This window comes from Oryctolagus cuniculus, chromosome 20 (genome assembly GCF_051225735.1).
Source record: "Oryctolagus cuniculus isolate XC-2025 breed Fujian yellow rabbit chromosome 20, ASM5122573v1, whole genome shotgun sequence".
Taxonomy (NCBI): Eukaryota; Metazoa; Chordata; class Mammalia; order Lagomorpha; family Leporidae; genus Oryctolagus; species Oryctolagus cuniculus.
In genome coordinates this window covers 45,436,601-45,460,690 of record NC_142886.1, presented here as the reverse complement: position 1 = coordinate 45,460,690, position 24,090 = coordinate 45,436,601, and the positions used below count along the sequence as shown (strand labels likewise).

At 37.2% G+C, this 24,090-nt stretch overlaps 1 protein-coding gene across 19 annotated transcripts in view; it reads right to left on the bottom strand.

Moving 5' to 3' along the window:
- Nucleotides 1-286: 286 nt before the first annotated feature.
- The window catches only part of PAPOLA (poly(A) polymerase alpha), a 63,213-nt gene continuing 39,409 nt past the window's right edge, over nucleotides 287-24,090 (bottom strand). For 4 of the 19 annotated variants that reach the window (XM_070065625.2, XM_089322820.1, XM_070065626.2 and 1 more), the window contains 8 exons: nucleotides 23,862-23,971; nucleotides 19,651-19,772; nucleotides 12,848-12,990; nucleotides 10,211-10,311; nucleotides 9,758-9,978; nucleotides 6,282-6,344; nucleotides 4,433-4,507; nucleotides 287-2,407 (listed from right to left, as the gene is read on the bottom strand). In XM_070065625.2, the coding sequence (XP_069921726.1) occupies nucleotides 2,312-2,407; nucleotides 4,433-4,507; nucleotides 6,282-6,344; nucleotides 9,758-9,978; nucleotides 10,211-10,311; nucleotides 12,848-12,990; nucleotides 19,651-19,772; nucleotides 23,862-23,971 (931 nt within the window). In that variant the 3' untranslated portion in view covers nucleotides 287-2,311. The remainder of the gene's footprint in view (nucleotides 2,408-4,432; nucleotides 4,508-6,281; nucleotides 6,345-9,757; nucleotides 9,979-10,210; nucleotides 10,312-12,847; nucleotides 12,991-19,650; nucleotides 19,773-23,861; nucleotides 23,972-24,090) is intronic. The other 15 variants (XM_089322826.1, XM_089322821.1, XM_089322827.1 and 12 more) reach the window with 5 other exon arrangements.

Here is a 24,090-nt window from a genome sequence, read left to right as displayed (position 1 = left end):
GGGAAGAGAGCCCAGTATCCTGTGTGCAAGTGTATAATAAACACAGAATATTTTAGATGACTGAACATGAATCGAGTGTGTTCATGGTTTTCTCCCTGAAGATCAATTATGAGAAATAAAAATAAGATTGTTATGATATAAATTGAGTGTAATTTATTTATTAATATTGAGTGTAAATTAAAGAGTCAAATTTTTTGCGAATCTTAATATCATTCTATAAACTTTTTAAGTAGACTCAAATACTGAAAAAAAAAAGTAAGTCAAAAGAAATCAGGCAACTGTGGGATTGTGCTGTTTTTTTTTTTATTGTGTTTTCAATGGAGAAATACATCATCTGTTTACAAAATAGCTCTTGAAAAATACAAGGAGTACAGATACTATAAAACAAAGCAAACTCCAGTCATGAGACACTACATACATCATGCGAAAGCAACAGTCTGATCTCCAGGTTATGAAAACTAGAATTAAAAAGTCACTACACAGAAAATGTCCAAGTTTCCAGCTTGGCAAAACTTGGGTGCAGTTACATGAAACGTTTAATAAACTGAATTTTTTCCCCAATGTGTAAACAAAATGACAAGACTAAATCTGTGCCTGGCAATTTCAATCTAACTCTGAAGCTACACAAACACACAGACACCTTGTACACTTCACCTGTTAGGATGACCATCTTGTTTTCTGTAGGTGGTGGAAGGAAGGGCAAGGTGACTGTGCAGAGCAAAGATGTGGGAAGCAGAATACTGTATACTAGACATTATAAATCATGTGGAAGAGAAAGCTTCAATTAATGCATAGCCTAAGGGGAGAGACTACACTCCAACTTTGGAAAATTAATTGAGGAGGACAGGGAAGTTGAACATGAGAATGCACGTGTGACGGAATGAAGCACAAGGGAAGACTCCAAGCATGCGCGTCAGCTTTGCTCTGTCCAGATGAAGACCGAGTTACCAACGTCTGGCAGCCCTCACACTCTGTAAGGATGGATGTTCTTCCTAATTATGGGAATTATTTTCTTTAAAGAAAGGAGTTCCTAATCTTTTGATAGAATAAAAGAAAATAAAAAGGAAAGCTGACTAGATGTCAAGTGCTTGCTAGAAATGATTTTTAAAATGTTTCTGTATGTAAAATTCACCGACAAATTTTGGTAAACCAGTTAAAAATAAAAATCAGTCTAAAAATCTTGGAGAAAATGCCTTTTTGCCCACATGTTTAAAATTGAAAGTCGATTTGCTATAGAGAGCAGTTCCATGGAGTGTACAAAATTCTTCTTTATTGAGAGATCAAATGGCCATCCAAGATAGTTATCATGTTTCACAGGCATTATTTTTAGTCACTCTAAAGGTTTCAGCCATGGGACCAAAATTTAGTGTTCTGTGTCATGTAGCCACAGGGTCTTACTGGTTTCACATCATGGCTTAAGAAAATACTGGCATTTTGTTTTCTGTGAAGTACTTCCTACCTCGTGCACACAAGCAAAGGAAAATAAGAAAAAAAGGGTAGGGAGTGCAAAAAGCTTTTCTTGTTTTTGTTTTGAAGACAACAGATTGAAGGCAAAAGAATATCGAACTTTGATAAGCCTGAAGAAAAATACTTGCTGATTGTTGATTTGTATGCACTATAAAACAATTCTATAAATAAAACCAATATATCATTTCTTAATCGCGACCCCATCAAAACCAAGTATGTCTTAATTATTCTTTCAATGTCAAAGGTATACCCTAGAGTTGCCACTTCATCCTCAAGGGTTATGCTACCTCCTAGGGAGACTACACTAGACGTGCTCACATCCTCTCTGAGTGTGACCGTACACCACTGCACAATGGTACCCAACTGGAAGCTAATGGCAAAGGAAATTCTTCAGGAAAGAAAGAAATCCATCAAGCTGAAAACCTAAATTAGTTCTACTTCCTAATAAAAAAATACATAAAAGTGCATCATCAGAATAAGGAAATCTTATGCCAGTTTGTATTGCAAGTTTTCCAAACAATGCATCAAACATAAACCCAATTCAGATGTCAATTATGGATACAAATATAGCTTGAGGTTTTTTTTTTTTTTTTTCATTTAAAGGCAGTAATTTTTGAAATAGTTAATGCAACTGTTGCTAACACAATAATAATAGTACTCCTGGCTTCACATACTAACCTGGACTTCCGATCAAGTGCTGATTAGCCCAGTAAGGGAGGTCACCAAAAAAACCTAAATCCATTTTCAGTCATGTCTAGTCTTGTACCCTCCATTTTCCTTTTTTAGCATTTGAAGACAACAGGTTGAGTTGGCAGATATTGTTTATGGACCCCTGAGGTTGTTTTTACCGATTCAATCTCAGTTTTATTGAATTCTTGATAACAGGAATAGGATTTGCAGGGAGAGCGGGGATATCAGAAAGGTCTGTACTGGATGTTTTCTGAGAATGAAAGCAAAGAACACATCATCGTTCAAAGCACTGCAGTTTAAAAATGAGACGCACTTTCCACTGCTTTACTTTCTAAGAATTGATGGAACTTTACCATAAGAAAACCACTGTGAAATTAAAGAAAAATATTCTGAATTGTTCAAATAGAATGCAAATAAACATGCCTACTTTTAGCACATTATTTGTTCTACACTTAAAGAAATTTTAAAATAATTAAGCACAAATTATTTTAACAATATTTTAGCAATATATAGAAAACCCCTAAGTAATTTGAAATACAGCTTTAAAAAATGTGATCCCCAAGCATTACCTATCATATAATTACCATGTTAACATTAAACTGTTTTTACGTATTACAACACTAACAGCTGTGATATTAACTGGTATTGGAGCACCCCCATGTGGGAGAATATTTAAGTTCACCCTTAGACACAGAAGCAGTAGCTGTCAGTAAATTCATTACTTTCTTACACTAAATTATAAAATTAGATATACAACTCTGAGCAATAATCTAATTATTCTAAAGTTTAGAAAAGTTTTCATTAAATTAAAGCCTTCTTTAATATTCAGAAATACAGCGATGATTTTTAAGTGTCTTATTGTGGAAAATTCCAAACATACACAAAAGTAGAGCGCATTACAGAACTTCCATGTATTCATTACGCAGCTTCATCAACTACCATATAAAGCCAATCCAATCTCCTACCGCCTTTTCCCTGGATTATTCTGAAGCAAATCCCAGAGAGCCTATCACTTCATCTGTAGAACCTCAAGATTTACCTCAAAGCAGTAAGGACACTTTGTTATACACAGCCACGGTGTTATTACCCCCTAGAAACAGAGGTGTCCTTAATTTCACCAAACAGGAATGTAATTTTTAAGCACAACTACGTTTTTGATAACTGGGTGGTTTTACTCTCACTGGCTTTTAGTAGAAAATCCTACTCATAAAAATATCCAAGAGGCCAATACTAATTACTATAGGAATGGGCTCAGTAAGACAAAGCTATGAAAACGGTGCCTTCAAAAGCAGCATGGCACACATCAATCATCATCACGGGACAGCGGAGGTCTGATAAAAACCAGTCTGCCCATGGACCAATATTACACACGCGCTTTCCTGATGTGATTATGCCCCAAATGTTTTACTAGATAAAAATTAGGGAAACAAAAGAAACTTCAGAAGCAAAAAATATGATTTATATATCCTTAAAGACTATCAAAGTTAATATCCTACAAAAGCATATTTTTATAAATAATCACTTTAAAATAACTCCAAACCACAAAGTAGCAAAAACATCAGAGTATCAGTTAATCAACACCACTAGGAACCACACTAGGCAGTGTTATCTCACTTTGTAGAGATTGATCACTTTAATATCAATTTACAGAAAAAGATTTACTTTGTATCAGAGTTTGATTTAGACTTTAGGGTTGATTCCATTCGAAAGGATCCAAAAAGTAAACAACTGTTTTCCAAGCAAAGTGAAGGTTTGCAAATACATGGAAAAAGATCCCATAGGTCTACTGTATCTAACAAACTGTCACAAGCTAACAGGAATAAAAAAAAAAATCCAGAGAATTATGGATTATATACTAATTAACTAACTGAAAATCTGTAGGGAAAATGAGGCAGAAATCAATCTTAAAAACAAAAAGGTCAAACAAGTATTAACCTCACAAAAAAATCTAAAAGGATGGTTTTCAGTGCTTTCCAAATTTAAATTTCACCCTGACCTATAAATAAAGCCTCTATGTGGCCCGTGTATAGGACTAGTGAAAATTTGCGTGATTTGCACTATCAAATAAGGTATCAATGACAAGTTAGCATCCAGACAACACAACACAAAACAGTTCCATCAAATCCAATGGCCCTGCTTTTAAACTACAATGAATACACACATATAGGTTAGCAAATAATTACTTTCACAAAGATAATTTTAGCAGTCTTCTATGATACACCACACTGATCTTAAGAACATTTACAAATCTCTCCTTGCTTTTTGCTCTTAGTACCTGAGAGGCCAACAGAGAAGCCGCTGTCTGAATAGTTTCTGATTGGGTTGTACTTGTCTCTGTATCAAGTTGTTCCTGTGAGACAAAGAGGATGGGGAGGGGGGAAAAGAGACTTAAAAAAGAATAAAAGAACATAACTGGGTTTGGCGGCTAATAAAGAAGACAAAAAACTGGAAGACAGAAGGGATCAAGAGAGAGATGCAACTAAATTACAAAATCATTTATTAAGCCTCATTGTTAAGTTATTTTACCACTTCAGATATTCAAAAATTCCTATTTACCTACAAATCTTACAATGCATGGTTAAAATATCTCATGACTTTCCAACTGGCTCCAACTTGGACGTTTTAAGCAAACAGTAATTAACAACACACATAGGCACATAATGAAATGTTGCCCAGACAATAATTAACAGAATACAAACCCAAGGAAGGCTCTTAAATGAAACAAACAAAAAAAATTAAATATTAAATAAAATTACCCAGAAGCACAAACATTGCTCCAGGCCTTTAATTCTAAAATTTGAAAGATTTCTTCCTCTTTAAGGTCCCTCCTCCCCTCCCTTATTCTCCTCTAAGCATAATCAGAAAATACAAAGTAACCCATCTCATTCCACTGCTTTAAATTTTTGGAAAACAGTGCGAAAACGCTCAAAATTAATACACATATACACAAAAAATGAAAATAACCATATTAAAAGCCTCAATTTCTTTTTAAATTAAAATAACGAAACATAGATTTTCTCCTATGAAATTACAAAGGGTAAACAAGGTGTAAGGAGTAGGAATGGAAGAAGTGTAGCTTTCCTGGAAGACACCTTGGCTGTGTTCATAAAGTTTCAAAAATTAACCATATTATTCGTCTCAGGATTTCTCTTTCATTAATCTAAGCAAACGAGAATGCACAGCAGGAATTTAACAACAGTCAAGACTACACTAGGAAAGTACAACCTGCTTTTTTTAATGGAAACTGTTAATGACTGCGCACTGGTTGAATACAATATAGTAACAGCCTTAAGATGGGATTCTGTATGTTAATAATGCTGTAGATTACTTAATGACACCAACATGTTTTCTTGGTTTACAATGTAAATTAATAGGAAAGCAAAAAGGAATTGCTATGTAGTACATGTGAGGGTACACATAAAATCTAGAAACACACCAAAAGAATACTTGTTAAAGTATCCATCACAGAAATCTGGATAATTAAGGAGAAGGGGGGAGGACTTCTAATTTTTCTACAACAAAGGGGAATCAAGTTCAAAGTTCATTCATTCAATGTCTTTTACAATGTAGACAAAACCAATCTCTTCCACTCCATCTACCTTATTCAAACCCCATATACCCTACATTTTAACCAAACCCTTCTGTCAAAAACTAGTTCCCTAACCAAACCATAATCTGAACCGAACATTGAGATGATCTTTTCATCTCCGACTGCCAAAACTCCCATGTATCCTTCAAAGACGACTTCAAATGCTACTTCCCGCTCTGTGAAGCCTTTTACTGGTCTCTGCAGCCAAAAGTAACACCTTATTCCTCCCTGTCCTCAGTCTCCAGTCCTCAATTAGTCTGACTTTATTGGGTAGCAATTACATATATCTACATCTTATATTTTCTACTTCATTGTAAGCTCCTTTAAATGTATGGAACATGTCTCACTATTACATTCCCTTCAGTGTTGAGCAAAATTAATTAACATTAAAAAGGAACAAACACTTGTCTAAAGACAGTACTGACAAAAATCTAAAACCTATGCTACAAAATACAGTACAATACTCTAGAGACATTTGTATCACATCTTTTGTACTCTTAATTGTGTATGTATTCTAAAGGCTAAATTGATATACCTTTGTTTCAGTTTTATCATGTCCACTCAAAGCAAGACAGTTAGCATCTTCACTTGTTTCATCCTGTTTTTAAAAAAAAAAGCTTTATTCTCTAAAATGAAAGAATCTGGATTATTTGCCAATCAATGCTTTAATGTATGAAAATTTTTCAAAACTATAAACATAATTTGAATTCAGCAACTACTAAAATTAAAAAGAACATGCGAAAAATGAGTACTGCAGATCACCATCTAAAGTACATTCCCCAAACCACTAAGTTCATAAATTTTTTGTAAGGAAAAACAAAAAGAATTCCCTGAACAAACAAGCTCAGGAACTTGGCGTACTCTTGCTCCCATTCTAGGAAGATTCACATGCACATTAGCATATAAAAGGTTCTGAGAATTTTATGAAGAATACCATTTTCTCAAACTTAACCAGAGAATCTACCCTTCCTTAGTGAGAACTATGAAAATCCTCAAGAACACAAGGTTTGAAATACGCTCTCTGTGGGTCTTAAAAAACTATTCTGACACTATTTTCTTGGCTTCATTTACCAAGCAGAACTGAAATTTAATTTTAACTGTGGCAATAGAAACCAATTCTAATAAGGACTTAATCTGCTTCCTGCAAACCCACAAACTTTAAAAATGGCAATTTATGTTACAACAAATACTGACTGGATGTGTGACATTATGGAATTAGTGTGATAAATATACTGCATCTTGATTTTCAGAAACACACAGAAGTATCTGCGCTGGAAAGGACATGCCTCGAGCTTGCTCCACACAGCAGGGAAGGAATGAGTGTGCAAATCAAACAGGACGGACCATGGTTATTAAACGCTGAAGCTGGCTGATACAAACAAGGACACTGCATTACTCTTTTGTACATGTTTGAAATTTTCCATAGACTAAAGCCTTAAAAATATATAGCTTAATTTAGCCATATAATTCAGGAGACAGAGCAAATGTTTTCTATTTTTATTATCATTTTATTCTATTTTATTATCATTTATATGTATTTGAAAATTAAGTTATGAAGAACAGTAAACAAAACTAAAATACCATGTTATCTAAAAACTCTTGTCTACAGGCAGGTTAGTGTATTATTGAGTGAATTTTTTCTAATATCAAGTATTCATTAGCAGAGACCAAAAGATTCAGTTAAGGAGGGAATTCAAAAGCAGAGTACTTATATAACAAGCACCAAGAGTTTCAGGTCTGAGTTCAAATACTGCCTCTCACTACAATAGTTTTTATAACTGCAAATGCAACTAGGAAGTGAGATTAGCCTATAAAATAACCTAACATCCCCTTTCCACCTTCAAAGTCTATGTCTGTAAATCAACTCCATGCAGATGGAATAAGCAAAATCCAGACTGAAATCACAAAACAAAAAGACTGCAAGGTCAAAAAGAAAAAAAAAGAAAGAAAGAAAAAGAAAAAGAAAAAGAAAAAGAAAAAAAAAGGGGTGGGGGGATGTATGTAGTGGTGGGAACCATCCGGCAGGACCATATGGGGCACATGAAATCATTCTGTTTGATGCTGCCATGGCAACCACAGGTAGGACACAATATTCAATAAATGTATACGTTTATTTTTAAGTTGATAATTTCGTATGGCCTGTTAATGATGTAATAAATACCCAAATGGCCCAGGGCAGAAAAAAAGGTTCTCCCCCATGTAGGATACTGAAGACACATCAAACAATTACAGTGCAGGGATCTTTTTCAGTTGCATATCTAAACAGACAGACAATTTTAAAAAGTCAATGAGTCAATCAGGACTAGCACTCGCAAGATATTTGATGACGTTAATAAATTATTTTTATTGGTGGGCTGATTTTGGCTCATTTATATTTTCTTTTATAGGCACATGACTTTAAGAACTCTGATGAAATGATACGATGTCTGGATCTTGCTACTGAATAATCTACAGGAGATGGAAGAGGCTGACAGAATCAAGGCTACAGAGACTGGCTGAGAGTTCAGTATCACTGAAGCTGTGTCATGGATACAGAGAAACATTAAGTGACGTTCTTTACTTTCATATACATTTTTAATTTTCCATACTAAATATATTTCTATTCCTTCTTTAAACCAGATAAGAAACATGACTACCATTCTACTAAGGTAAGTGAAAACAAAATTAAAAACACTGTGCTGGTATATATTTACTTAGCGCTCTCAGGGTCCCATTTATTAAAGAAACCAAATATTTAGAGTTACAATTACATATGCCTGCCTGTGTTAGAGAGAAACGTGAACACTGAAATGCTCTGCTAACCTGGAACAATCAGTAGGCAGAATGTCTAATGTACACTAAAAGCAGTACACTCCTAGGTTGCGGCTTTTCAGAAGATTCTCAGGCCTAACCCCTGAGAGGACGCTGACTCAGTCTATCTGAAAGAGACCCTAAAATGTAAGAGAACAATTCTGACACACAACCAAGAATGACAAACACCTTCTTAGGTAGTCCCAGATACAGATGGGTTTTCAGAACACATCTTGCATGGTGTGACACACTACACTCATTTTTCATTCTCATTTAAGACTAAAAAAATTCATCAGCTTATTCATTTTTAGTTAATATTGACTATTTACAAAAGAAATAAAATAAAAGCCTTTAAAATAAACTAAAAAACAGATTAAGAGGCATAATTTCACCAGAATTGATCAAGACTACAGACTCCATGAGAATCCTGGATTTTTTCTCCCTGATCTAAAGAATTTTTGTGTAATGATAAGTTCCTAATAAATTATCAGCCAAAAATCACAATGAAATTGTTGCTTTTAGACTGATTTCTGGGGCAAAGGTGAATGTCCCACTAGCAAGAAAACAACATGAGAATAACTACAGAAAGATCAAACTGTGTAACAAGACTATTTCTATTTCACACCAAATCAACATATGTTTTTAATGGTTTTCCTAAAACTATTTTGAAATTGTGACAAGACAAGCCTACTTAATTATAAAAAGTGAACGTACTGCTAGAAGTTCCCTGCAGACAGACCCCTGAGTTAATATGATTTTGCAATCTTGCGGAGTCCTTCAGGAAGAATTCTCTGAGAACCTTTGGGACTTAGTGATCCTAGAATCCAAGTACAGTACAAAAGCCCCACAACTACAGCTGGATCACGGAGGCCAAAACTTGTCCAAAGGAGCCCATCAAAGAATCGGTACAAATAAAAGGCACCAGCATTAGAGAATAATAAATCAAGATCACATGCATTTCTGAGCTAAACTGAGTCACAGACTACACTGCAAAGAAGTTTCAAAGAGAAGCCCAATTCTACAGAAGAGGTAGCTACTCAGGAGAGCAGGAGAGGTGAAAGCACTTATGGCACTAACAGCAGCAGACTCACTCACAAACTTCCCGAAAACGCTCCTCCTTGATCCTGCTACATTCTGGCTCAACAGACTTTGTTCCACTGGATTTGAAAATAGGCAAAGTGGCACAGCCACGGCTAACCAACATATTTGGCATATATATACCTCTTCTGTTTTGGTTTTCTTGGGACTCTCTTCTTTATGAGGGGAGGATGTCCTCTTGACTCCTGCTATAGGATTAGGTACTTTTGTTGGTGCACTTCCTGAATGTCTAGGTGGTGGGTTTACCAGACGTGTTGAGGAAACAACTCTGGAGACTGTAGGCTTTGGTGGTGGAGAAATGGCTGGTTGTGTGGCAGTTTGAGGAATGCTTTCACTCGATGTACCTAAGCAGTAAAAATATGAACATGTACAAATCAAAAGAATATCAACATTAAATTGCAAGCTTTTATTTCTCTAAATTTAATTTCACAAATAACTTCACATGCAAATAATAAAATGGCATCAAAAAATTGATTTCAAACTACAGAATTAATCAACAAACCCATTTTTCACAATGAAGGTTAATACCAATTATAAAAGCAAGAATGGTCAAACCTATCAAACCAATTTCCTTACCCCCTGAGCTTTCACTGGAATTTACTTGTGGCACAGAAACTTCAGTAGCCTGTGTGTTGGTCACAGATGCTGCTGTCACAGCTGGAGCAGGACTGTTTCTGCTAAAAAGAACAAAAATTAACTTTAAAAAAAAACAAAAAAATAAGAAGTATGAAATAAAACTCAGTACTTTAACATCACTGATCTTCAGTGAACAATTTCTTAATTTCCATTTCCTATACCTTTCAACTACTGACTTCATCTGATAATGGCTCTGAAAGACCTTTTCTTAATTGATTCGGGATAAGAGACAACTGGTTTGGGACAGAACAAAATTCTATAAAAAATTATGGAAAAGTAGTCTGAGACATAGAAATAATTTTATGCATACAAAGTCCAAGGGTACATAAAAACCTAGAAGTCCATCTACAAATGGGCCAAATGGCCATGACTCTACGTTTCAGGGATACTGTAATATTTCACTCTAGAAATGTTTTCTAAAGCTCCTTCCCCACCCCTGAAAAAACTTCCCCTTTTCCTTCCATTTCACATGCCAAACTCAGCCAACTTTACTTCCTACTTCACAGACAAAGACAGCCAGCAGCCAGGACGTATTCCAAATTTTGAGATAAATATATAAAAAAGCTGCACCTCCTTCTTTCATTAACCTCTTCTCCCCTCCACTTATCATAACCAAAGCCCAATCCCTTTTTCATGTTCTAGATCCCTATACCTCCTATCACCTCAAGAAACTCAAATTCCTTTATTCTCCTAACTCTTCAACTTTTCTATCTAAAATATATCCTACATATTTGCATCTAAATTAAGATCGAGTTTTCATCTCCTGAAAGGAAAACTAAAGCACAAAGTCTTCTGGTCCTCTACTCCTTCAGCTACACCTCATGCTCTGAAAGTGTGAGGGGGGCGCTCACTAGTACTGAAGGTGAGTGGAGACACCATCAGGATGCGATAATGAGACCTGAAGAGAGCCCTGGCATTACACAAGCATTTAATGATCGAATAACAAACGCCAGCCAAAGCCGCAGATGCACGAGAAAACCTGAAATAGCTAGCACAGTGTCTAATTATAAAGAGCATTTGTCAAACACACAATGCTATACTTAAAATCCAAAAGACTTTGTTATTTTATATTAGTTGTGAAGAAATTAAATTTCAACACTAAACTTGCAAAATTGCATAGCATGACTACACATTTTATATATATATATATATATACACACACACACACACACACACGCACCAACTCAACGCAAACAAGGGGAAAACTCCTTATCTAAAATGTCTTCTTCAGAAAACAAGCAAACAACCAATGAAACACAAAACAAACATGTAAAAGTTAATGCTCAACATCTAAGAACTATTTTCAAAACTGGAAGAAACACAGGACACAGTGAGGCCTGAAGTCCAGCTTGTGCTTGATTAACTTAAAAACACACCACACACGGAAAGTCCAAGAAGAAGAAAAGTAAACTCCTCCAATCCTCAAACTACATCTTTGCCATTGGGTTAGACACTGCTAACCCAAATATTAAAAATTTTTTAAAAAGTTAAACTACACCACATATTCATAAAAGTGCTCAAATTTTTAAGCATCCATTCATTTAGAAAGTGATCAGTATAACCACCACATTGGAAAATACTACAAGTACCCCATAAGTCTCTGTAAATAGCGCCCTTTGAAAATATGGTAGTAGATACATGGAATTCTAGAAGGATCCAACATAAACATGTTCAGTAATCAAATATAAATACAACATTACTATGTTCTGATTTTTACCACCACAGACAAAAATATGCCATCTTTCTTTCATAATAAAAATTTGAAAGCTGCTTTAAATGTTTATAATGGGATACGGAGTTCAAAAACAGGAATTCCCTAACTAAAACCACCCAGCTACATCTTTACCTTCTTTAGAAAATCCCTAATGCTTTCACAGATACGCTCCCTGCTCCAAGTGTAAGCAGCTCTAGGACACAAAGGTGGGTTTTGTTCTTTGAGTCTGTTCTCCTCAACACACCAAATAATCTACTGCAGCAATAATTTCTAAATATATAAATGTGGAGGGATTACAGTGATAGCATTCATTCATATTTCTTTTTTTGTTTTGTTTTTTGACAGGCAGAGTTAGACAGTAAGAGAGAGAAAGAGAGAAAGGTCTTCCTTTTTCTGTTGGTTCACCCCCCAAATGGCCGACATAGCCGGCGCGCTGTGCCGATCCAAAGCCAGGAGCCAGGTACTTCCTCCTGGTCTCCCATGCGGGTGCAGGGCCCAAACACTTGGGCCATCCTCCACTGCCTTCCCGGGCCACAGCAGAGAGCTGGACTGGAAGAGGAGCAACCGGGACAGAACCGGCGCCCCAACCGGGACTAGAACCTGGGGTGCCAGTGCTGCAGGAGGAGGATTAGCCAAGTGAGTCACGGCGCCGGCCTCATTCATATTTCAATCGAGACATCTCAGTCCCCAAATTTTCCAAATATATTCATTAGGATAAAACCTAAAACAAATGTCCCCAAAACTAGGAGTTAAATTGCTATCTTAAAAAAATCAGAAAATGGAATATAAATAACATTCTAAATCGCTGACTTCAGAGGCCAACAATGTTGTCACTCCGCTTCCCTTCCCTTCCTTTTCCTTACCCCTGAGAGCTGCCAGAACTGTTCAATGGACTGGTCTTCATAGCACTAGTGGGTGAAGGCACAGACATGCTGTTATCACTGTCCATAGACAAGTCGAGGCTGCTGTCATTCAGAGCTGTCAATTTGACACCTTCTGTTGAATGCTGTAACCAAAAAATATTTAATTACATATATGTATCTATGTCACCCAGACCTTTGAAATAAGAAAACTTTGTATATAACTTCTATGATTTCTACTAAAAAGCATAAATCACTAGGATGAAAATCATTAGTGCCGTGCTGATTGTAAAAGGTAAAAATTTGAGTCATGTACTTCCAGGCTTCTAAAGAGGCCTTCAACTTGACAATTCTTACGCAGGGAAAAAAGGAAGAAGGAATGCTACATTAAACATACACTCTGATTGCTAAGACACTGCAAATCGAAATGTACTATGAAATTCCATGAATCTTCAATCAGGAGTATAAACACACACACACAAATATCCAAGAAAAAGTCAACAATTTACATCACATTAACTGATAATCTTTAGTTAGTGAGATTAGAAGTGATTATTTTTGTTTACAGATTTCTAACTATCCTACAATGAAGATAAAAATTAAGTCATTTCAGGTCCAGTGCTGTGGCACAGTGGGCTAAGCCTCTGCCTGTGGTGCCAGCATTCCATATGGGCGCCGGTCTGGGTCCCAGCTGCTCTACTTCCAATCCAGCCCCCTGATGATGGTCTGGGAAAGCAGTAGAAGAGATGGCCCAAGTGTTTGGGCCCATGCACCCAAGTGGGAAACCCAGAAGAAGCTCCTGGCTGCAGACTGGCTCAGCTCTAGTTGCTGCAGCCATTTGAGGAGTGAACCAGTGGTTGGAAGACCTCTCTCTTCCTCTTTCCCTGTCTCTCTCCGTAACTCTACCTCTCAAATAAATAAAATCTTTTAAAAAAATTAAGTCATTTCAAAAAACTTTACCAAGTGTAACTCATTGCCACTCATCATTATTTGTCAATAAATGAGACTCTCAGAAGCAAAATTTCTAGTGCTCTTACTGCAATTGAAGATTTTAACATGGTATATTTGGTAGTATAAATTATATGAAAATAAAAGCAGAAATAATTTTAACTTCCCAGTATAGAACCTAATGTTGGCCCTGCTTCTTAAAAATCAAAGTGCTCCAAAATAAATAATGCAGGAAAACCAAAAACCTATGAACAGTTTTATGGGACTAAAGTTCACTTCTATAGTGATTAAGTTTTAAGTTTTGTAATGTTAAATTGATTCCTGGGGATGGGGTGTGGCTGCACAGTCGGTTAAGCCAGTATTTGGGATCCCTGCATACCCTATCAAGCACCCGATTCAAGTCCCGACTGCTCCACTCAATTGAGCTTCCCTCGATGATGGTCCAAGTGCTTGGATCCTTGCCTCCCACTTGGGAGACCTGGATGGAGTTCCTGGCTTCTGGCTTCCATTTGACCTAGCTTTGGCTATTGCGAGCACTTCGGAAGTGAACCAGAGGATGGAAGATCCCTTTCTCAGTCCCTACCTTTGTCATGTTTTCAAATAATTAAATCTCTTAAAAAAAAAAAATCACACTGATTCCTTCATCTTTATCTTTCTTATAGGTTCAGCCTCAGTGTTCATTTCCTATAGAAACATTTTAATGGAAGTAACTCAGGTTGTTGACAAAATCCACTCCATGGGTGTACGTGTGTGTTCCACTCTCCAGTTCCCCAAATGACAAGCTATCTCATCTCTGACTTAGCACCAGAGATGCCACTTGTATACATAAATCAAAATTTATTAAATGGGGAAGATAAGATTCAGTAGAAAAGAGGAGAGAATAATATTTGCTTATGCAGTCAGTTGTAAAACAAAATATTCTAAATGAGTAACTTTCCTAGTCCAAGATGCTACCAATCTTATTTTTCTACCAGACATGAGAACAAAGTGTCAGTAAGTAAATTATATTCAATTCTACAGTTACCTGCCTGACCAGGTGACCAGACACCTATAAGGAAACAAACCAGGGGCTGCAATTGTGGCACAGCAGGTAAAGCAGCTGCCTGTGACACTGGCATCCCATGTGGGCACTGGTTCAGTCTCAGTTATTCCACTTCCAATCAGCTCCCTGCTAATGGCCTGAGAAAGCAGAAGGAGATGGCCCAACTGCTTGGGCCTCTGCACCCAGGTGGGAGACCTGGAAGAACAGTTCCTGGCTCCTGTATTCAGCCTAGCCTCCCTATTGAGGCCATCTGGGGAGTGAATCAATGAATGGAAAACCTTTCTCTGCCTTTCAAATAAATAAATAAATAAATCTTAAAAGAAAGAACAGACCACTGCTGTGGGTAATATGTGAATTTGAAGGTTTTTAACTGGTTGGTCTGAACACAAAGCACCATTAAGCTCATCTGCTTTGGCTCTGTATCTATCTAGTCTCAAAAGACCTCAAAGCCAAATAATCATAAACAGTCTATCTGGGGCCAGTGCTGTGGCGTAGTGGGTAAAGCCACTGCCTGCAGTTCCGGCAACCCATATGGGCACCGGTTCGAGTCCTGGCTGCTCCACTTCCAATCCAGCTCTTTGCTATGGCCTGGGTAAGCAGTAGAAGATGGCCCAAGTGCTTGGGTCCCTGCACCTGTGTGGGAGACCCAGAAGAAGCTTCTGGCTTTGGATCAGCGCAGCTCCAGCAGTTGCGGCCAACTGGGGAGTGAACCAGCAGATGGAAGACCTCTTCTCTCTCTCTCTGCCTCTCCTTCACTCTCTGTGCAACTCTGACTTTCAAATAAATAATAAATCTTTAAAAAAAAGTCTATCAAAATTATCGAATAAAATACAACAAAGAGCATACTACAGAGAGGAAAAGAAAACACATTACTTGCAATCAGACCCAGATTCAATTCACCACTCATGGTACATGACCTCAGGCAAGTTTCTAAACCATTCCACTTCTTCTATACGACACAATGCCTATGGGTTGCTGGAACACTAAATATAGAAAAAAAACTAGTACAGTGCTTTGCAAATAGTAGTAAATAAAAGAAAGTTATTAAAAAGAGTCCAATAAAAACATTCATGGGTTTAGACTCCTAGACACTTGTTGCCTATAAAAACAAGTGTTACTTTACCAAAACTTTGAAAATAATCTATAAATGATATCAACAGAAAAAAATTTGATCATACAAAAGCCATAGAATGAATATTGAGCAATCACCAAAAATATAATTTGGCTATACCAGGCATAAAATAAGACAGTTCACACATTAAAGTTTTGTCAAAAAATCTTGGGGCACTCACATCCCGTATCACAATGCCTGGGTTCAAGTCCCAGTACCTCTTTTTTTTTTAAGATACATTTATTTGAAAGTCAGAGTTACACAAAGAGAGAGGAGAGGCAGAGAGAGAGAGAGAGAGAGAGAGAGAGAGAGAGAGAGAGAAAGTCTTCCATCCAACAGTTCACTCCCCAGTTGGCCGCAACGGCCGGAGCTCCGCAGATATGAAGCCAGGAGCCAAGAGCTTCCTCCAGGTCTCCCATGTGGGTTCAAGAGCCCAAGCACTTGGGCCATCTTCTACTGCTTTCCCAGGCCACAGCAGAGAGCTGGATCGGAAGTGGAGCAGTTGGGTCTTGAACCAGTGCCCATATAGGATACCAGCGCTTCAGGTCAGGGCGTTAACCCTCTGTGCCACGGTGCCAGCCCCCCAGTACCTCCTCTAATTTCTGCTTCCTGCAAAATGGATTAGCCTGGGAGGCAGCACATGATGACTCAATTACTTGGGGACCTGCCACCCATGTTGGAGATCTGGACTGATTTATGGGACCCTGCCTTTGGCCTGGCCCAGCCTGGCTGCTGCAGGCATTTTGGAAGTCAACCAGTAGATGAAGATCTCTTTCTCAAATAAATAATTTTTAAAGATAAAAATAGGGTCCAGCATTGTGACACAGCATGAAAAGCCGCCACCTGTGCCGCCAGCAATATATGGCACTAGTTCACGTACCAGCTACTCCACTTCCAAACCAGTTCCCTGTTAAGGGCCTAGGAAAAGCAGCAGAAGATGGCCCAAGTGTCGGGGCCCTGCTACCCATGTGGGAGATCCTGATGATGCTCCTGGCTCCTGGCTTCTGCCTTCAGCCTGGTCTAGCACTGACCACTGAAGCTATCTGGGGAGTGAATCAGTGGATAAGATATCTCTCTGTGTCTCACTTTCTCTGTTACTCTTCCAAATAAGTAAATCAATTTTTAAAATATATAAATAAAAACGCACATAGTATGTGTTAATATACACTGAAGAATAGTCTGTGTAGAAAAAAAACCCCACAATGTTAAAAGAGTTATCAGATGAAAATGTAGTTACTTCATTGGATAGATTTTTATTTAATAATACATTTTTAATTTTCTCTTTATTTTCTAGATAGGGTCTAGAAAAACATTACCCTCTTTTAAAAAAAGAGTAAAAATAAACTGGGAGCTGGTGCTGTGGCATAGTGGGTAAAGCTGCTGGCTGCAGTGCTGGCATTCTATATGGACGCCGGTTCGAGACCCGGCTGCTCCACTTCTGATCCAGCTCTCTGCTGCGCCCTGGGGAAACAGTGGAAGATGGCCCAAGCCCTTTGGCCCCTGCACCCACACAGGAGACCCAGAAGAAGCTCCTGGCTTCAGATCGGCCCAGCCAAAGCTGTTGCGGTCATCTGGGGAGGGAATTGGCGGATAAAAGACCGCCTTCTCCCTGCCTCTGCCTCTAACTCTTTCAAAAAAATAAATAAAGCCTTAAAAAATAATAAAATAAAAAAACATACTGTATAAAAATTTACTTAACTATATGACAGCTGTGCCAAGTATTAAGTCTGTCATGTAAACAGTAAGAGTTTAAAAGTCAATATGAATCTAGAATTATGGAAAAATCTAATAAGTTATAAGTAACTGCTTTAATTAGACAAACAACTAGGTGTTAAAGAACGCATTCTACTTATACTAACTTCAAAAAACACAAAATGTTAACATATTTCTATACATAATAAATTTATGCTTAAGTAGAACTGCTTTAATCCACTAACAATATCACATCAAAAGGCACTTAGAAGATAAATGTTTGTATAATGTTTTTGTTTAAAAATAAAATTGCTTGATAAATTATTTTTAAAGATTTATTTATTTATTTGAAAGGCAGAGTTTCAAGAGAGGCAGAGGCAGAGAAAGAGAGGTCTTTAAACCGCTGGTTCACTTCCCAGATGGCTACAATGGCTGGAACTGTGCCGAACCGGAGCCAGGAGCCTGGAGCTTCTTCCAAGTCTCCCATGCAGGTACAGGGGCCCAAGGAGTCGGGCCATCTTCCACTGCTTATCCAGACCACAGAAGAGAGCTGGATCAGAAATGGAACAGCCAGGACTTGATGCCAGCACTGCAAGTGGCAGCCACAGCACCAGCCCCACTGCTTGATAAATTTTTATGCTATGTATTTGCTGTTAAGTAAAACTGCTTGAGAAAAGACTGATACATTTTTGGTACTTTCTGGATTACTTTGTTAATTCAGGGATCCCTAAAGAAAAAAATCACTTCCTAAAGAACATCATATTTAAGTCCTTAATAATTTTATTTTAGACCCTGCAAAATTAATCTACATACCCATAGAAGTCATAATGATGATGGTGATACATAAATGAGCATTAATGTGTGCCGGCATTAGTCTAAACCACCCTTCGTATGCATGGACTCATTTAAACCTCATGAAATACTTGATAGGTGAAATTATTATTCCAATTTTTCAGTCATGACATCAATCAAGAACCAGATGTCTGATACACAACTTGTCTAAGAGTTACAGTTAGCAATCAGTAGAGCCTGAATTTGAACCAAGCAGTCTCATTTTGCCTAACCTTATTTCCTACCATAATATTTTCTATGTTTTTGAGAAACAAGATATTATAATGCTGAAGCCCTTTGTATGTAAATTTCATTCTTTTCCCAACTCCAGCCCCACATAACCATTATCCTCAAAACAGTGGTCACCATTCTCTAACATAATATATACTTTTATTTCATATTCTCTCCTAAATGTACTGTTTTGCAAGTTTTAAATTTTTTATATAAAAGCATCAAATGGTATATATTCATCTGCATTTTATCTCTACTCAAAATATTAGTATGTGCAGTTCTAATTAACTTATTTTCACTGCTGCATGCCATAAGGTATTCAATTATAGGAAGAAGACATCTATTCTTCAAACCACTTAGAGAAAAAAAATTGTCATTTTGCACTAAAATTCCATATGTCCACAATAAAAATTCAAATAAGGAAAATGGCTCTAAGCTAGCCCCTCACCACCCCCTCAAAAAGTATTAACACCAAATGTACTGCAAACTCTCAACTTTGGTAACTTCTAGTGGGAATCTCCTTCATACACCATTTAATTGTGAATTAATATATGGATATTTTCCTATGTCTAAGCAAAAAAAAGTCATTGTCACTAACAGAAAAAGCAACTTACATAATTTACTCTTTCACCTATTACCTCAGTGAATTTTGATAAATTAACTTAAAGGAAACCAGACACTGATGTGGATACTGGATACTGTGTTAATAAAAGGCTTTTAAAAGAGACTATGAGTGTATACAAAGTAGGTACATACAGCATCACCTCTCACGGGCCTCTTTCTTAAGTCTGAAGGAAGTGTGTTCAAGAAAACTGATTCAGAGACTTTTTAAAATGCTTTCATCTGTTTCAAACACATGTGTTAACTGAGCCTGAGTTCTGAAATGCTCACAGGCTGGATGCACACACACACTGAGCTAGTACTGCTTTCATAAGTACTTTCTAAATTTACCTTTTTCTTTTTCTGAAGCACATGATTAGGTAGCAGTTGATGGAGTTGCTTTCTTTTTACATGCATGGCAGCAATTTTCATATCCACCTCAAACATCTTGCTGTTTATTGCTTGCCTATAAACTACACAATTAGAAATTGTTACAAAAAATAGAAACAGTTTAATAAAGGCAGTTAAGCTCACTAAGGAGAAACTATTACAAAAGGAGATTCTTTCCCAATCAATACTGCACACCTATAAAATTATAAGGTCAAGACCTACCCCCTTATCTGACATAATTCATTGCCTGGAACAAAGTACTTTTACCACAAGGTATACATAATGCATAAAAGCACAAAGCATATTAATTCTTTCAATATAGAAACTCCTTAAGTAGCTCTAGGTAGTAAAGGAATAACTTGATGAAATATCACAATTGGAAGAACAGAGTTTCTTAAACCTATATCTTTAAATGCTACCTAGTAAATTTAAAGTTTTACCCAAGTATGCAACACATGCAGCAAAAACAGTCAACTTATAAAACTACACCTAAAGATACCTTTACAAGAATCTGCAAGATAAAGTTTTAAAGTAATGACACATTACCTATTATTAAAATAACTCAAATAAAAGAGGTCACAGGAACAAAAAAAAAAAAATGCCACAATAAATTCCAATTATTTAGATCCAAAGACCCTGAACCGGGAAAATCCAGTCATACAACAAAGATTTTCATATACCTATCTGTAAACACACTGAAGACACAGCTGTGAACGAAGGATAGCCAAGGAGCCTCACAGAGGCTGCATTTTAGTAGGGAGAACAGAACAAAGAGAAAGGAAGTAAAATTTACTCCATTATCAGATGGTGACGGAAGTATGGAGGAAAACTAAGTAGCTAACATGACAGGAAGCTCAGCCAGGAAAGTGAATGAAAGATTTAAACGTACAACCATGGAATGGCACTCCAGGAAGAGCAGGATCACGGACAGAAGCCCTGCCCAGAAGATCACGCCTATAACAAGAGAGAGGAGAAAAGCAAAACTCCACAAGGCTTCATCTGCAGATCTAAAACCCCAGAAGCTCCCGATACATGGGATTTTGCTGAAATTGACACCAGAACTCATCTAGCAATAAACCCTGATCTAAACTACCTGTGGATATTTGGTCTTTAACTTTTGCTTCTTGTGAATATCAATGGTTCCCTGCAGAAATGTCTTGATTACCAAATAAATGCTGCCTCAGGCCCTGTAGGGCATCCTACTAATGTACCACCTTTCTGTCCCCAAGACATACACATGAAACATCATTACAACTTACAAGAGGAACAAGGTCCAAGAAGATGAGAACAATGAGGCAGACCAGGAAAACCTTGCAAACGACAGGAAGGACTAGGACTTCGATTCTCAGGGGCGGTCATACAGGTTTTAAGCAGTTGGGACCCAATTTGGCGTAAAAATACTATTTGATCATCGTTTATACCCCTTGTATGTATTCCTAAGAAATTTGTTTTTCTACTTACTTACTTGTTGAACTCTATATTTAGTGGAGGGTTAAGCTTGTGATGGTAAAGCAAACTGAAAATATGTCATCTCAAAAATTAAGAAAGGAGGGAGGGAGAAGGGTGGGAAACATCATTATGTTCTTAAAACTGCGCATAGGAAATCTGTTCACTTGAAATAAATAAACTTTAAAAATGCCATTTGGATGTTGGATGAGAAGAGCTGAAGGTGGGAAAGACGAAACAGAAAAGCTGTGGACAGGACAGTATCCAACAGAGCAACAGGAGTGGCTAAGGCTAGGGAGACAGCAGAGCAAGCAGTAACACTTGGCAGGGATCTCAATGTATACAGAAAGAGGCAAAAAAAGACAGTCATCATGGATTAAAACCAAGTAGCAGAGAAATGGGCAAAGATGAAACCAAGATTTCTATCTTGAACAACCCAAAAAACAGCTGAAAGGGGCTAGGGGTGAAACTTCATGTTACAAAAATGTTAAATTTATTTTATTTAAAAATCTCATAACATATTCCATTAAAATCTTTCAAGATAACAAAGCTAAAAAAAAAAGGTAACAAAGCAAAACCTACTTTGCAAAATACCTAAAAGATTCTTCAAAATCTTGATGGTTCATTAATATAATCTCTAGTAAACAGCTCCAATTGGATACAATATACAAAATTAATTTCCTAATTCACAAGTATTTCTTCATGACTTGCTAGTTCAAAACGGATTAAGATGATATCAGATTTTCTTCTATGCTGTCCAGCAGGGAGAGTATTACCCTACATATGACTTCCTAAAAAATCTGTAGAAGTGTTTTTGATGTCCCAATGATTCAAGGTTGCTACTGGCTAAAGGTGCTAGACATCCTTCAATGTGGACAGTTCCACCCAAAAAAGAAGTATACCATATCCTACCTATATTCCTCAAGATGAAAAACCTACTCAGCAATGTGAACCAAAAACTCCATTCAATTTTACATAAAAACAAAGTATTTTAATTTGAAATTTCCAATAGCACAACGACAGGAATATAAAACTAGAACACTTTTTGTTTTATTTGCAACTTTTACAGCAACACTGGCAGTGATGGTTATCAGAATCACCACAGAAAATACCTCAGTGTGAATTCAAAGATGTTACCGGTGCTCGTGATTTCTACGTAAGGGTACTACTGAAGTACGTCTTCTAGTGCCCCTATTTACCTGAGCAGATAGAGACTGAAACACATACAGCAGTCTCTACTGCATCTATGGGGGATACACTATAAAACCCCCCATGGATGCTGGAAACCAGAGAGTAGCAAACCATATACATACTTTCCAATACATATACCTGTGATACAACTTAATTTATAAATTAGGTACAGTAAGATTAACAACAGTAATAGTTGTAACAATGTACTGTAACAACCTTTTATGCTTATGGTCTCACTAAAAATACTGTAGCACACTATTCTTGTGATGACGTGAGACAATAGAAAGCCTCCACGATGAAATGAAGTGAGGTGAATCAGATGAGCACAGTGACTCAGCATTAGGCTGTTACATAAGGGTGACTTGAACACAGTGCTCAGATTCAATGACAGTCTAAACACTGAGAGGGCTACTGAGTGATCCCTGCACAGCTAGCACGGATATGCTGGACAAAGGGATGATTCACAACCCGGGAAGGATGGGGCCAGATCCCATCATGCTACTCAGATGCATGATGCATGCAACTTACAACCTGTTAATTGCTTATCTCTGTACTTTTCATGTAATACTTTCAGACTCCAGTAAGTGAAACCATGGGAGGCTGAGTCTCTGGGTAAGAGGGTGGAGGCACTGCTATGCCCTTTTTCTTTCATTCTCTTTGTATTATAATTAGTATACTTAAATACTGACCTTTTAACAAGTAGTCATCAATATTTTCTCTCCTCAAGGTAAAAAATAAATTTTAATGTTAAAACTGAATGTTCTCAGGGGAAACTCTTCAGTCGACAGATTAAAAAAGTCACTTACTAAAATGCTTTAAAATGGAAGGGAGAGACGTTTAAGAAAGAATATAATTAGCCCTTACGTGAGATGCAGAGACACACAGCTGTCCCTAAGCATACTCACCACTACCTAAAAGGTTGTGCATGTACACAACAGCCTTAGATCCTATCGATGATACTCACCATCTGGTCTTAGGTAAAGCACACTACCTTTTACTTCAGGGTACAGGTCAGAACGATAGACAAAATTTAAAAATGTTCAACTTAACTTTAAAAGGCCTTCACAACAGAGAAAAATCACATATATTAGACATCACTAAAACTAGTAACTAATACAAAAACCATTTAAGATTATTTTGGGGATGGACATTTGGCCTAGAGGTTAAGATACCCACATCCAATATCGAAGTGCCTGGGTTTTATTTCCTACCCAAGTACCTGCCAGCCTCCTGCTAATGGTGACCCGGCAAAGGTGGAGGTGATGGCTCAAGTAGTTGAGCTCCTGTCACCCACGTGGGTGTTCCTAGCTCCCAGTTCTCATCACCCAACCAGTCTGGGCATTTGGAGAGTGAATCAGAGGATACAAGCATGTTCTCTCAAATTAATAAATAAAAATTTTTAAAAATTATTTTGATGACTACTGTTTACTATTCTCAAGTAATCTGAAAAATTATTGCAAATATCATTAACCCATGGTGTACATGAAAGCAAATTCCATATACAAGCAACTCTAGTTATCCAAGTAAAGACATACCTGTATCTGTGAAAGACTGAATATCATAGGTGAGATCAACACTGAGATTTTCAGAGTTTTCTGTTTTTTTAAACACTAACCCAATCACCCACATCGTTCGAAATTCTTCCCTGCAAAGAAAAACAATACTGTAATTTATCACACTTCCATGAAAATGCAGCTATCAACATGGCTGACAACCTGAGGTATGTAGAAAAACCTGCATTACAAACGTACGAGTGAACGCAGC